The sequence below is a fragment of the Ranitomeya variabilis genome, chromosome 4 (genome assembly GCF_051348905.1).
Source record: "Ranitomeya variabilis isolate aRanVar5 chromosome 4, aRanVar5.hap1, whole genome shotgun sequence".
NCBI classification, from domain to species: domain Eukaryota; kingdom Metazoa; phylum Chordata; class Amphibia; order Anura; family Dendrobatidae; genus Ranitomeya; species Ranitomeya variabilis.
This window is the reverse complement of record NC_135235.1, coordinates 167,844,337-167,859,914: the sequence shown is the minus strand read 5'-3', so window position 1 is coordinate 167,859,914 and position 15,578 is coordinate 167,844,337. Positions and strand designations below refer to the sequence as shown.

General features: G+C 45.1%; 1 protein-coding gene across 1 annotated transcript in view; it reads left to right on the top strand.

The window, feature by feature from the left end:
* LOC143770099 (DPY30 domain-containing protein 1-like) overlaps window positions 1-7,013 on the top strand; it is an 89,874-nt gene extending 82,861 nt beyond the window's left edge. The window contains exon 5 of the mRNA XM_077259361.1: window positions 6,503-7,013. Coding sequence (XP_077115476.1) covers window positions 6,503-6,811 — 309 coding nt within the window. The 3' untranslated portion in view covers window positions 6,812-7,013. The remainder of the gene's footprint in view (window positions 1-6,502) is intronic.
* The last annotated feature ends 8,565 nt before the right edge of the window (window positions 7,014-15,578 follow it).

Genomic DNA, 15,578 nt, shown 5'->3' with positions numbered 1-15,578 from the left:
AGTGGCTCTTCTCCTTAGAAGGGACAATCCTCCGTGCCACTTCCCCTTGGTACGGACAATACTCAGTGCCGCTTCCTTTTAGTAGGGACAAGCCTTAGTGACGCTTCTCTTTAATAATAATAATAATAATAATAACCTTTATTTTTATATAGCGCTAACATATTCCACAGTGCTTTACAGTTTGCACACATTATCATCACTGTCCCCGATAGGGAATTTAGATTATGAGCCCTATCAGTATGTCTTTGGAATGTGGGAGGAAACCAAAGTACCCGGAGGAAACCAACGCAAACACAGGGAGAACATACAAACTCCTTGCAGATGGTGCCCTTGGTGGGATTTGAACCCAGGACTCCAGCGCTGCAAGGCTACAGTGCTAACAACTGATCCACCGTGCTGCCCAGTAGGGACAATCCCCATTGCCGCCTCCCCTTAGTAAAGACAATGCTCAGTGTTGCTTCCTCTTAGTAGGAACAAACCTCAGTGCCGCTTCACCTTAGTAGGGACAAGCCTCGGTGCTACTTCCTCTTGGTAGGGACAAGCCTCAGTGCCGCTTCCCCTTAGTAGGAACAAGCATCAGTGCCGCTTCCCCTTAGTAGTGCCTAGCCTCAGTGCCGCTTCCACTTAGTAGGAACAATCCTCAGTGCTGCTTCCTCTTAGTAGGAGCAAGCCTCAGTGTCGCTTCCCCTTAGTAGGAACAAGCCTCAGTGCCGCTTCCCCTTAGTAGGGACAAGCCTCAGTGCGGCTTCCTCTTGGTAGGGACAAGCCTCAGTGCCGCTTCCCCTTAGTAGGAACAAGCCTCAGTGCCGCTTCCCCTTAGTAGGGACAAGCCTCAGTGCCGCTTCCTCTTGGTAGGGACAAGCCTCATTGCCGCTTCCCCTTAGTAGGGACAAGCCTCAGTGCCGCTTCCCCTTAGTAGGGACAATCCTCAGTGCCGCTTCTCCTTAGTAGGGACAAGCCTCAGTGCCGCTTCCTCTTGGTAGGGACAAGTCTCAGTGCCGCTTCCCCTTAGTAGGGACAAGCCTCAGTGCCGCTACCCCTTAGTAGGGACAAACCTCAGTGCCGCTTCCCCTTAGTAGGGACAAGCCTCAGTGCCGCTTCCCCTTATTAGGAACAATCCTCAGTGCTGCTTCTTCTTAGTAGGAGCACGCTTCAGTGCCGCTTCCCCTAGTAGGAACAAGCCTCAGTGCCGCTTCCCCTTAGTAGGGACAAGTGTCATGATCTCAATGGCAAGAGATCATAGCATAAGCATATATAGGAACTAGCTCTTGGAAGATGGGAACTGAGCTGACCATGAACTAAACCTAACACACAACTAGCAGTGGCCGGGTAGCATGCCTACGTTGATTCTAGATGCCCAGCACCAGCCGGAGGACTAAATAATGCTAGCAGAGGAAAATATTAGTCCTAGCTCACCTCTAGAGAAATACCCCAAAAGGAGACAGAGGCCCCCCACATGTATTGGCGGTGAATTAAGATGAAATAACAAACGTAGGATGAAAATAGGTTTAGCAAATTTGAGGTCCACTTACTACATAGCAGAAGACAGAAAGGACACTTTCATGGTCAGCTGAAAACCCTAATCAAAAACACCATCCAGAAATTACTTTAAAACTCTGTCATTAACTCATAACACCAGAGTGGCAATTCCTGTTCACAAGAGCTTTCCAGACACAGTAACGAAACTACAGCTGTGAACTGGAACCAAAATGCAAAAACAAACATGGACAAAAGTCCAACTTATCTAGTAGTTGTCTAGGAGCAGGAACAAGCACAGAGAGGCTTCTGATAACATTGTTGACCGGCAAGCAACTAACAGAGCAGCAAGGTTATATAGCGACTCCCACATCTTGATGGGAACAGGTGAACAGAGAAGATGAAGACACCAGTTCAATTCCACCAGTAGCCACCGGGGGAGCCCAGAATCCAAATTCACAACAGACAAGCCTCAGTGCCACTTCCTCTTGGTAGGGACAAGCCTCAGTGTCGCTTCCCCTTAGTGGGAACAAGCCTCAGTGCCGCTTTCCCTTAGTAGGGACAAGCCTCAGTGCCGCTTCCCCTTAGTTGGAACAAGCATCAGTGCCGCCGCTTCCCCTTAGTAGAGGCAAGCATCAATGCCGCTTCCCCTTAGTAGTGCCAAGCCTCAGTGCCGTTTCCCCTTAGTAGGAACAATCCTCAGTGCTGCTTCCTCTTAGTAGGAGCAAGCTTCAGTGCCGCTTCCCCTAGTAGGAACAAGCCTCAGTGCCGCTTCCCCTTAGTAGGGACAAGCCTTAGTGCTGCTTCCTCTTGGTAGGGACAAGCTTCAGTGCCGCTTCCTCTTGGTAGGCACAAGCCTCAGTGCCGCCGCTTCCCCTTAGTAGAGGCAAGCATCAGTGCCACTTCCCCTTAGTAGTGCCAAGCCTCAGTGCCACTTCCCCTTAGTAGGAACAATCCTTAGTGCTGCTTCCTCTTAGTAGGAGCAAGCTTCAGTGCCGCTTCCCCTAGTAGGAACAAGCCTCAGTGCCTCTTTCCCTTAGTAGGGACAAGCCTCAGTGCCGCTTCCCCTTAGTAGGGATAAGCCTCAGTGCCGCTTCCTGTTAGTAGGAACAAGCCTCAGTGTTGCTTCCCCTTAGTAGGGACAAGCCTCAATGCCGCTTCCTCTTGGTAGGGACAAGCCTCAGTGCCGCTTCCCCTTAGTTGGAACAAGCCCCAGTTCCTCTTCCCCTTAGTAGGGACAAGCCTCAGTGCCGTTTCCTCTTGATAGGGACAAGCCTCAGTGCCGCTTCCCCTTAGTAGGAACAAGTCTCAGTGCCGCTTCCCCTTAGTAGGGACAAGTCTCAGTGCCGCTTCCCCTTAGTAGGAACAAGCCTCAGTGGCGCTTCCTCTTGGTAGGAACAAGCCTCAGTGCCGCTTCCCCTTTGTAGGAACAAGCCTCAGTGCCGCTTCCCCTTAGTAGGGACAAGCCTCAGTGCCACTTCCTCTTGGTAGGCACAAGCCTCAGTGCCGCCACTTCCCATTAGTAGAGGCAAGCATCAGTGCCACTTCCCCTTAGTAGTGCCAAGCCTCAGTGCCGCTTCCCCTTAGTAGGATCAATCCTTAGTGCTGCTTCCTCTTAGTAGGAGCAAGCTTCAGTGCCGCTTCCCCTAGTAGGAACAAGCCTCAGTGCCTCTTCCCCTTAGTAGAGACAAGCCTCAGTGCCGCTTCCCCTTAGTAGGGACAAGCCTCAGTGCCGCTTCCCCTTAGTAGGAACAAGCCTCAGTGCCGCTTCCCCTTAGTAGGGACAAGCCTCAGTGCCGCTTCCTCTTGGTAGGGACAAGCCTCAGTGCCGCTTCCCCTTAGTTGGAACAAGCCCCAGTGCCTTTTCCCCTTAGTAGGGACAAGCCTCAGTGCCGTTTCCTCTTGGTAGGGACAAGCCTCAGGCCGCTTCCCCTTAGTAGGAACAAGTCTCAGTGCCGCTTCCCCTTAGTAGGGACAAGTCTCAGTGCCGCTTCCCCTTAGTAGGAACAAGCCTCAGTGGCGCTTCACCTTGGTAGGGACAAGCCTCAGTGCAGCTTCCCCTCAGTAGGAACAAGTCTCAGTGCCGCTTCCCCTTTGTAGGAACAAGCCTCAGTGCCGCTTCCCCTTAGTAGGGACAAGCCTCAGTGCCGCTTACTCTTGGTAGGCACAAGCCTCAGTTTCGCTTCCCCTTAGTAGGGACAAGCCTCAGTGCCGCTTCCTCTTGGTAGGCACAAGCCTCAGTGCCGCCTCTTCCCCTTAATAGAGGCAAGCATCAGTGCCGCTTCCCCTTAGTAATGCCAAGCCTCAGTGCCGCTTACTCTTGGTAGGCACAAGCCTCAGTTTCGCTTCCCCTTAGTAGGGACAAGCCTCAGTGCCGCTTTCTCTTGGTAGGCACAAGCCTCAGTGCCGCCTCTTCCCCTTAATAGAGGCAAGCATCAGTGCTGCTTCCCCTTAGTAATGCCAAGCCTCAGTGCCGCTTCCCCTTAGTAGAGGCAAGCATCAGTGCCGCTTCCCCTTAGTAATGCCTAGCCTCAGTGCCGCTTCTACCTTAGTAGGGACAAGCCTCAGTTCTGCTTCCCCTTAGTAGGGACAAGCCTCAGTGCTGCTTCCCCTTAGTAGGGACAAGCCTCAGTGCCGCTTCTACCTTAGTAGGGACAAGCCTCAGTGCCGCTTCCCCTTAATAGGGACAAGCCTCAGAGCCGCTTCCTCTTGGTAGGGACAAGCCTCAGTGCCACCGCTTCCCCTTAGAAGAGGCAAGTCTCAGTGCTGCTTCCCCTTAGTAGTGACAAGTTTTAGCGCCGATTTTCCTATATAGTGACAAGCCCCAGTGCTATGTCCCCTTAGTAGTGATTAGTCTCCGTGCTGCTTTCTCCTTAGCAGTGATAAACCTCAGTGCCACTTTCCTCTTATGAGTGACAAGTTTCAGTGCTATTTTCCCCTCCTTTAGTGACAAGTCTCAGTGCTGCTTCTCCTTAGTAGTGACATGCATCAGTGCCACTTTCCTTTTAGTTGGAACAATCCACAGTACTGCATTCCCCTATGTAGTGACCAGCCCCAGTTCCATTTCCCTTTAGTTTTGATTAGTCTCAGTACAGCTTTCCCCTTTAGTAGTGACAAGTCTGTGCCACTTCCCCTATGTAGTGACAAGTCTCAGTGGTGCTTTCCACTTAGTAGTGACAAGTCTCAGTGCCGCTTCTGCTATGTAGTTACAAGCCCCAGGGCTGATTCACCTTACTATTGAAAAGTCCCAGTGCCACCTTCTCCTCAGTAGTGGCAAACCTTAGTGCCGCTTCCCCTATCCAGTCAAAACCTAGGACAGAAACAAAATGAACATATACCCTGCTGTAAGTAAGAAAAAAGCACTAGTATTTATAAATAACAGCATACTTAGTAAACACTATTTTTCATTAAAAAAAGCGTAAAACTTATCACACCAGCGACAAGGTGTACCCAATCAGGACAGTCCTAACTTCTAGTATTAAAACCTTACCATGTGACAAAAATGAGTTCAAAACCAGGTTCCAACTCTGAACACATAGCTGTGGGAAGCTACATACACGTAATGCCAAGCTCAAAGAAAGGGAGGCCAAGCTCACAGAAACGGAGGCTATGCCCTTGAGTGCAAGAACCTAAAGCAAAACCAAAAAATGAACTGGAGTATAAGTTGGCATAGATGCAATGTATAGGAGCATGTTCACACTGGCTATTAAACAGACAAGATCTATGATAGAAACAAAATGAACATATACTGTTCTGTAAGGCTATGTGCACACATATAATGGTCCACTGCGGATTTTTCCGCAGCGGATTTGATAAATCTGCAGGGCAAAAACGATGCGTTTTGCTGCAGATTTATCGCAGATTTACCGTGTTTTTTCTGCAGATTTCACTGCGGTTTTACAACTGCGGTTTTCTATAGGAGCAGCTGTAAAACCACTGCGGAATCCGCAGAAAGAAGTGACATGCTGCGGAATGTAAACTGCTGCGTTTCCGCGTGTTTTTTTCCGCAGCATGTGCACAGCGTTTTTTGTTTCCCATAGGTTTACATTGTAATGTAAACTCATGGGAAACTGCTGCGGACCCGCAGCTGCGGAAACGCTGCGGATCCGCAGCTGCGGAAACGCTGCGGATCCGCAGCGTTTTCCGCATCGTGTGCACATACCCTAAGGCTTCTTTCACACTTCTGTTGTTTGGGGTGCGTCATAATGCAGTGAAGTGACGTATCGATGGTATCCAATGTTATGACGGATGCGTCGAATGAGTTCCTGCCAGAATTTTAAGGTATAAAATTCTGGAGAGAGAGAGACAATGACGGACAGCGCAGGACCCGTCGCTGACCGATTTTCCGACGTGAAGAAAAAACGTTCCTCTGAACGTTTTCTCCGCACGACGGACCGCTATTTTCCAACGGATCCAGTGCACGACGGATGAAACGGATTGGCCATCCTTCACAATCCGTCACTAATACAAGTCTATGGGAAAAAACAGGATCCTGCTGAAAAATTTGCAGGATCCTGTTTTTTCAAAACTCGATGGATTTCGACGGGAGGAAAATGACGGAAGTGTGAAAGAGGCCTAAGTAAGTGAAAAGCAATAGTGCTTATAAATAACATAGGGTACTTAGTAAACACTGTTTTTGAATTAAAAAAGCGTAAAAGCCATCCCACCAGCGACAAAGTGTACCCAATTGGGATGGTCCTACACCTCTAGTATTAAACCTTTACCATGTGTCAAAAATGGTATTCTTACTCACAATGAGGTAATTTATGACACGTGGTAAAATGCTTCAACATTGACCCTACGCAGTGAAGATCAAATGATAGAAATTCTTTCTTGGGACGTACACTCTTTATCTATGATTAGGTTATGTATAATTCTATTATCTATAATGAATTTCTGTCAGCACCTGTACTTTACTGTATCCTTACAACAGGACCAGAATTGGTTTGAGGACCCTAATTTGCTGTTTTGTAATTTTGCTTTGAACATCAACTAATTACTACACTTCTTTAATCCCACATTAAAGGGCGGTAAACTGAAGAGCCCAGATATTCCTCCTGAGACTGAGGACACAGAAGTATCATACGATGTAGAAAAATCAGATGAAAGTCAGTTAAAATATCACTTAGAAGAGAATCAAGAAAACTCTGAAATTCTAGGACAGGACTCGGTACACGTAGCGGCTGAAGACATTCCTGCCAGTGATGATGTACATGTAGATGACCATGTCCCATCTGTGGATACAGCAAACACAAATATAGAGAAGAATGAAACTGGTACGGAGGCATCAGAAGAAAAGGAAAGCACAGCTGATGCAGGAGAACAAGACGTGTAAACCGTCGTCTCGGAGATTCTGTTACTATCACGGACAGTTGGAAACCTCTTACTACATGGGTGGTCTTCTTACTATGCAGCAATCTTATCTTACGTATTAATTGGATCATGAATTAGGATGAAAAGTGGGAACACAAGACTCGTCAGAATGTGTGAAATGTGATTGTGATCTCTATTAAATCCCTTTTATTTTTGTTGCCTGAGCTTGTTTTATTATGTTGTGTTATTCAAAGTTTTTGTGTTTCTGTTTTTTGCTAAAATCACATTCCCTTTCAGCTGCCTTTATTAAAGGGAACCTGTCTCCAGAAAAAAACGCTATTAGCCTGCAGATCTGAGGATAATCTGCAGGTTTATAGCGTTACTAACATGCCCAGTGCTCCCACTTAGCCGAACACTGCGGGGAGAAAATTTAACTTTATTTTATTCAGCATCATTCGGTTTCAGTCACTGGGGTGGCGCCAGTGCGGGTTCTGTCATTACTCTATATAGAGCGCCGGCTGTAACCGCACCCTGACTCACTGCCGGCCTCAATGCAGAGCGAGTGGCAGTCAGGGCCGAGGACGCAGTTACTGCCGCCGCTCTATACTCAGAGCAATGACAGAACCTGTGCTGACCCAGTGACTGAAACCAAATGTATCCTGAAAGATGAGAAAAAAGAGGTTAGATTATACATACCCAGGGGCGGTCCCGGTTCTGTTCTGGTCCGGGGCTTCCCATCTTCTTATGATGACATCCTCTTCTTGTCTTCCTGCCGCTGCTCCTGCACAGTCCCTGTTGAGGGCAGAGCAAAGTACTGCACTGCGCAGGCGCCGGGAAAGGTCAGAGAAGCCCAGCACCTGCGCACTGCAGTACTTTACTCTGCCCTCAACAGGGACTGTGCAGGAGCAGCGGCAGGAAGACAAGAAGAGGATGTCATCATAAGAAGATGGGAGGTGCCGGACCGCGCCGCTCATCGGATCAGAACAGAACCGGGACCGCCCCTGGGTGAGTATAATCTAACCTCTTTTTCTCATCTTTCAGGATACATCAAGGGCTTATCTGCAGCATTCCAGAATGTTGTAGATAAGCCACTGATGCCGGTGGACTTAGCTCACCTTCGATTTTGGGGGTGACAGGTCCCCTTTAATTTTTTTCTTTCAGAAGTCAATAGTGACAAACAACAAGTGAAAAATAAGAAGACTTGTAATATATTGTATTAGAGAAATTAGCTTATTCCTCCTCCAGGATTGATCATTAATTTTCAGAATTCTCAATTCACAGATAAAATCTGTTGTCATTTAATGTGGATTTAGCCATTACTGAGATAGAAGCTGATACAGGTGCTTCTCACAAAATTAGAATATCATCAAAAACTTTATTTTAATTTCTTCAAAACAAAAAGTGAAGCTCATAAATTATATACAGTCATTACAAACAGAGTGATCTATTTCAAGTGTTTATTTCTGTTAATGTTGATGATTTTGTCTTACAGCCAATGAAAACCCAAAAGTCATTATCTCAGTAAATTTGAATTTTTTATAACACCAGCTTGAAAAATGATATTAAAATCAGAAATGTTGACTTACTGAAATGTATGTTCAGTAAATGCACTCAATACTTGATCGGGGCTCCTTTTGCATCAGTTACTGCATCAATGCGGCGTGGCATGGAGGTGATCAGCCTCTGGCATTGCTGAAGTGTTATGAAAGCCCAGGTTGCTTTGATAGCAGCCGTCATCTCGTCTGCATTGTTGGTTCTGGTGTCTCTCATCTTCCTCTTGACAATACCTCATAGATTCTCTATGGGGTTAAGGTCAGGCGAGTTTGCTGGCCAATCACGCACAGTGATACTGTTGTATATAAACCAGGTATTGGTACTTTTGGCAGTGTGGACAGGTGCCAAGTGCTGCTGGAGAATTAAATATCCATCTCCAAAAAGCTTGTCGGCAGAGGGAAGCATGAAATGCTCTAAAATTTCCTGGTAGACAGCTGCGCTGTCTTTGGTCTTGATAAAACACAGTGGACCTACACTAGCAGATGACATGGCTCCTCAAACCATCACTGATTGTGGAAACTTCACACTAGACCTCAAGCAGCTTGGATTGTGTGCCTCTCCACTCTTCCTCCACACTCTGGGACATTAATTTCCAGATGAAATGCAAAATTTACTTTCATCTGAAAACAACACCATGGACCACTGAGCCTCAGTCCAGTTCTTTTTCTCCTTGGCCCAGGTAAGACGCTTCTGGCGTTGTCTATTGTTTATGAGTGGCTTGGCGCAAGGAATTTGACACTTGTAGCCCATGTCCTGGATACATCTGTCTGTGGGTGGTGGCTCTTGAATCAATGACCCCAGCAGCAGTCCACTCCTTGTGAATTTCCCCCCAATATTTGAATGGCCATTTCTTATTTCAATTCTGCTGTTATCCCGGTTGCTTGTGCACCTTTTTCTACCACACTTTTTCCTTCCACTCAACTTTCCATTAATATGCTTGGATACAGCACTCTGTGAACAGCCAGGTTCTTTAGCAATGACCTTTTGTGGCTTTACCTCCTTGTGGAGCGTGTCGGTGACTGCCTTCTGGACCTTTGTCAAGTCAGCAGTTTTCCCCATGATTGTGGAGCCTACTGAAACAGACTAAGGGACCTTTCAAAACACAGGAAACCTTTGTGTTTTTATTGATTCTAATTTACTGAGATAATGTCTTTTGGGTTTTCATTGGCTGTGAGCCATAATCATCAACAGAAATAAACACTTGAAATAGATCACTCTGTAATGACTCTATATAATATGAGTTTCACTTTTTGTATTGAAGAACTGAAATAGATTAACTTTTTGATGATATTCTAATTTTGTGAGAAGCACCTGTAGTTGGTGCTCTGAAGGTTTTGTGAAGGAGTGTAAATTGTTACTTTCGGAGAACTTGCAGCACAATGTCTGTGTCTGCATTTAGCACATCCATGCTCCTTTTTCCATAGAATTTGAAAAGTTCCAATTGTTGTCAATCTTATTAACACCTTTCCGTCATGTGTCCGAAAATGGTACCAATAAAAACGTCAACTCAGCTCGCAAAAAACAAGCCCTCACATGACTCTGTGGGTCAAAATCTGGAAAAATTATAGCTCTCAAAATATGGTGATGCAAAAACTATTTTTTGCAGTAAAAAGCGTCTTTTAGTGTGTGACAGCAGCCAAACATAAAAACCTGATATAAATCTGGTATCTCTGTAATTGCACTGACCTGAAGAATAATGTTGCCCAATCACTTATACAGCCCGAGGAACAGCCTAAAAAATAAATAAAACCAATTCTTCAGCTACTGTTGATTTTTTCATTCTGCCTCCCGAAGATCGCAGTGAGGCGCACATTAATCCTGCGCTCTGTGCCTAGTGCTTACAGTGGGGTTTCCGTGTAAATCTCTAAAATACGTGATTCAGACGTAACCTCTGCCAGAAGATTCCCTATAATGAGGCAGATGGAGGCACTGTGGACGCCGTCTAAATTGTGATCCGGCGGTGTCCGTCTTTTTAGGATTGCATAAAAGTGCTGTCAGATACAGTTTTGTGCATTTCTGAAAAGAAGGACACCTCTGAACAGAGGCCAGACGGAGTCCAGAGTATCTCTGCTGCCTCATTATAGTGAATGGATCCCTCGGGGGTTTCATCTGAATCCTGTCACTCAGAGATTTAGATGGAAACCCTAAAGGAAGTGATCAGCATAGAGCCCCGGATAACTATGATCCCTAACGTTACTTAAAATGTTCCTAATATAAACTTCAACTCAATCCACAAAAAAAGCAAGTCATCAGGTCTGTTAACGAAATATAGGGGGCTTCCAAGTTACTGTTGCACAAAGGCTCTGGAAAAGCGAAATGGCATCATAACCCTCCAAAAGAAATTCACCTAAACCACATATAGCATCCACATGTTTGGCATTTCTGAAACAATGAGAGCCGAACTTACCGGTGCAAATCTCTAGAAGCACGGGCTGGGCATAACGTACTGGTGACTGCAACGTACTGGTCACTACAGCATACCGGTCACTTCAACGGCAGTTTACAATTTTCACTCGGCAACGCTCATTGCTGCTTGTTTCTGGAAAATACCCATGAAGTCAAAATTGTCACTACACCTGTAGATAAATTCCCAAAAGGGTATCATTTCCAAAATGAGGTTACTTGAGGGGGATTCTCCTCTTCTAGCAATTAGGGGCTCTGTATATGGAGTCCTCAAACTGTTCTATGAAAATCTGCACTCCAGGAGGCAAATAGCACTCCGTCTCTCCCGAGTTTCTCCATATGGCTAAGTAGTACTGTACAGCCACATATTGGGTATTGCCACATTCAGTAGAAATTGTGGGACAAATTATGGTGCCCAGTTCTTGTGTGAAAATGTAAAATCTGGGGCTAAAACAAAATTTTTGTAGTAAAAATATAGTTATTTTTTCTTCACTGCCCAATGGTATAAAATTCTGTGACACACTCGTGGTGTCAATATGATCACTGCACCCCTAGATTAATTCATTGAGAGGGGTAGTTTGTAATTTGGGGTCACTTATGGAGGGTTCTGCTGTTCTGGCACCTCATGGGCTCTACCAGTGGGTCACCTGCAACCATAACAGTAAAATCTGGTGCTGCTTGCATTCTGAGCTTTGCACTGTCTGAAAAAAATGTCCTGATTACATGTAGGGTATTGATGCACTAAGCAAAAAATGGACCTCAGTTTGTTGTAAAAAAAATCCTATTGGCCCATAGAAAAATTAAAAACTTGGGGCCAAAACAACATTTTAGTGGTAAAAATGTAATTTATTCTTTCTTCACTGCTCAATGGTATAAAAATTGTGTGAGGCACATGTGGTGTCAATATGATCACTGCACCCCTAGATGAATTCATTGGGGAGTGTAGTTTGTAAAATGAGTTCACATATAGGGGGCTTTCTGGTGTTCTGACTCCTCAAGGGCTCTGCCAATGTGACATAGCACCCTCAAACCATTCCTGCAAAATCAACTCCAATATGGCGCCTCTTCCCTTCTGAGCTTTGCGTTGTGCCTCAAAAATAGTATTCCCCTACATATGGGGTATCGGCGTACTCAGGAGAATTGCACAACAAATTGTATGTTGTGCATATTCTCCTATTACCCTTAGGAAAATAACATTTTTGAGAGGAAAATGTGATTTTATTATTTTCACGGCTCAACGTTATAAACTTTGGTGAAACACCTGGGGGATTCAAGGGGCTCACCACATTTCTAAATACATTCTTTAAGGGTTCAAGTTTTCTAAATGGGGTCATTTGTGGGGGGCTTCCACTGTTTAGGCACATCAAGGGTTCTCCAAATAGGACATGACGTCCACTAATGATTCCCGGAAATTTTGCTTTCAAAAAGTCAAATAACGCTCTTTTCCTTCAGAGCCCTGCAGTGCGTCCAAACAGTGGTTTTCTCCCTCATATGCGGTATCGGCATGCTCAAGAGAAATTACGCAATACATTTTTAGTCAATGTTTTCCTGTTACCCTTGTCAAAATAAAAAAAAATTGAAGTAAATTTTTTGTGAAAAAAAGTTAAATGTTCTTTTTTTCCCCACACATTCCAAAAATTCCTGTGAAGCACCTGAAGGGTTAATAAACTTCATTGTGTTTTTGAGCACCTTGGGGGTTGCAGTATTTAGAATGCTGTCACTTTTGATTATCTTCTATCATATAGACCCCTCAAAGTGACTTCAAATGTGAGATGGTCCCTAAAAAAATGGTTTTGTAAAGTTTGTTGGAGAAATTAAAAATTGTTGGTCAACTTTTAACCCTTATATCTTCCTAAAAAATTTTGGTTCCAAAATTTACTGATGTAAAATAGACATGTGGGAAATGTTACTTATTAATAGTGTTGAGCGATACCTTCCGATATGCAAAGGTATCGGTATCGGATTGGATCGGCCGATACCGGCAAAATATCGGATCTCGCCGATACCGATACCTGATACCAATGCATATCTATGGGACACAAAATATCGGAATGGTTCCCAGGGTCTGAAGGAGAGGAAACTCTCCTTCAGGCCCTGGGATCCATATTCATGTATAAAATAAAGAATAAAAAAAAAAAATATTGATATACTCACCCCTCCGGCGGCCCCTGCTCTTAGCGGTGCCTCCGTTCCTAAGAATGCCGAGTTAAGGATCTTCAATGACGTCGCGGCTTGTGATTGGTCGCGTGACCGCTCATGTGACCGCTCACGCGACCAATCACAAGCCGCGACGTCATCGCAGGTCCTTCACTCACTCATTCTTAGGAACGGAGGCTGCCGGTTGCAGCGGTTACAACCAGGGCACGTCAGAGGGTGAGTATATCCCTATTTTTTATTTTTATTCTTTATTTTACACATGAATATGGATCCCAGGACCTGAAGGAGAGTTTCCTCTCCTCCAGACCCTGGGAACCATACACTGGGAACTTCCGATTCCGATTTCCAATATCACAAAAATATCGGAACTCGGTATCGGAATTCCGATACCGCAAATATCGTCCGATACCCGATACTTGCGGTATCGGAATGCTCAACACTACTTATTAACTATTTTGTGTGACATATCTTAGTGGTTTAAGGGCATGAAAATTCAAAGTTGGAAAATTGCGAAATTTTAAAAATTTTCGCCAAATTTCCTTTTTTTCACCCTCGTCTCCTGAGATCTCATTCTGCGCATGCGCCGCCTCCAGTGGCCATTTTCATGGAGACCAACTCATTACAGCAATGGAGGTGCGAGGGCCTTTCACAAAACGTCATCAGAGTCACCGCACCACCGGGCATCTATAAGAGTGCGCTCCAGCCTGGGATGGATGTGTGGGGACTCTGGGATTTCCACAAATGCTGGCAGAGCCACCACACCACCGATCATCTGTGAAACTGCCGCGCATCAGCCTGGGATGGATGTGTGGGGGCTTTCACAAAATGGAGCCCCCACACCACCGAACCTGCTGCACTGGCCTGGGATGAGCCAGACCACCGAACACCTCCTGTGAACCTGCTCCACCAGCGCTCCCTATCGCCTACCCCCCAGGTAAGCTGAATAATTCAGACTGTAAAGACGGACCCTCATTTGACGCATTCATTTTTTCACTATTTTTCTTCTGAAAATTTGGGGTGCGTCTTATGGTCCGGTGTGTCCTATAGTCTGAAAAATGTGGTACTTTTTAAGATCTGTAGAAAAGCCAATGGAAAAGATGCCACAAAAAAAAACATAACACCAAGAGCGTGCTAATTTTAATTTTTTTTTTTAAGTGAATAACGCTCAAAAAAGAAGCTCTTTTTCTGTGATGCATTTTATAATGCACCATAGACTTAAGGTATATTCACATTTAACTGTGCAAAAAAAAAAATACAAATAGCAGTGAAATTCTCTATATGGAAAACCACGCTTAAAGAGTAACTGCTATTTTTTATGTAATCTGTCACCCCAGAATGCTAATAAAACCATTTATACAGGTATATAACCCTAAAAAAAATTATACTTGTAATATAGATTTAGCGGTTTAGATGCAAGAAAAAAAACTATTTCATATTCAAGTGAGGTTGCTTCAGCGCATCCTTACACCCTTTCAATTTGCTTACCTATCACTTTGTCATAGCAACAAAATTCAATCAAGCGCTGTGTGAACTCAATCAGCACTGATACTACAGGAGCCAAACTGTACTCACATAGTGTCATTGCGGGCTCCCACTGCTGCCTCCTATCTGCAGTAGAGTAAATTGCGGCGGCTGCAGAGAGTCCGCAATGACACTAGGATCGTGGCTGGACTACAGTATCCGTGATGTGCTGCTGATTAAGATCAGGCAGTGCTAGATCTTTGCACTTTCAATCAATATATGACAAAGGGCTCATTAATAATAATAATAATTTTTATTTATATAGCGCCAACATATTCCGCAGCACTTTACAATTAAGCGGGGACATGTACAAACAATAAATTCAGTACGAGTTAAGACAATTTAAACAGTGACTTTAGGAGTGAGGTCCCTGCTCGCAAGCTTACAATCTACAAGGAAATGGGGGGGGCACAATAGGTGAAAAGTGCTTGTTATTTCAGGTCTGGCAATTATAATACATAGGGATTTTCATACAAAGCTGCGTGATCCGGTCATCAGCCCGTGTGTTTAAGTGCAATAGTCAAGTATCAAGTGCAGTTATCGTGTGCATGGAGGGTGTGGAGACAGATGAATAGTAGGGTGCAGATTCAGAGTAATATTTGGAGGGAGGGAACAGGGCAAAGTTAGTTTACTGAGTAGTTGATGTTGTAGGCTTGTTTGAAGAGATGGGTTTTTAAAGCTCGCTTGAATAGGTCGGGGCTAGGTATCAGTCTGATCATCTGGGGAAGTGCATTCCAGAGAGCTGGCGCAGCATGAGAGAAGTCTTGGAGACGGAGGTGTGAGGTTTGGATTACAGGGGATGTTAGTCTTAGGTTGTTTGTAGAACAGAGGGTACGTGTAGGGCGATAGACAGATGAGAGAGGAGATATAAGGCGGTGCAGAACTGTGAAGGGCTTTGTGGGTGAGAGAGATGAGTTTATACTGGAGCCTGTAGCAAATGGGTAGCCAGTGTAATGACTGGCACAAGATGGAGGCATCGGTGAAGCGGCTGGACAGAAATATGACCCTGGCTGCCGCATTCAAGATGGATTGGAGAGGAGAAAGTTTGGTAAGAGGGAGACCGATTAGAAGAGAGTTGCAGTAGTCCAGACGAGAATGAATAAGAGCGACAGTAAGAGTCTTAGCAGTTTCAACGGTGAGAAAAGGTCGGATTC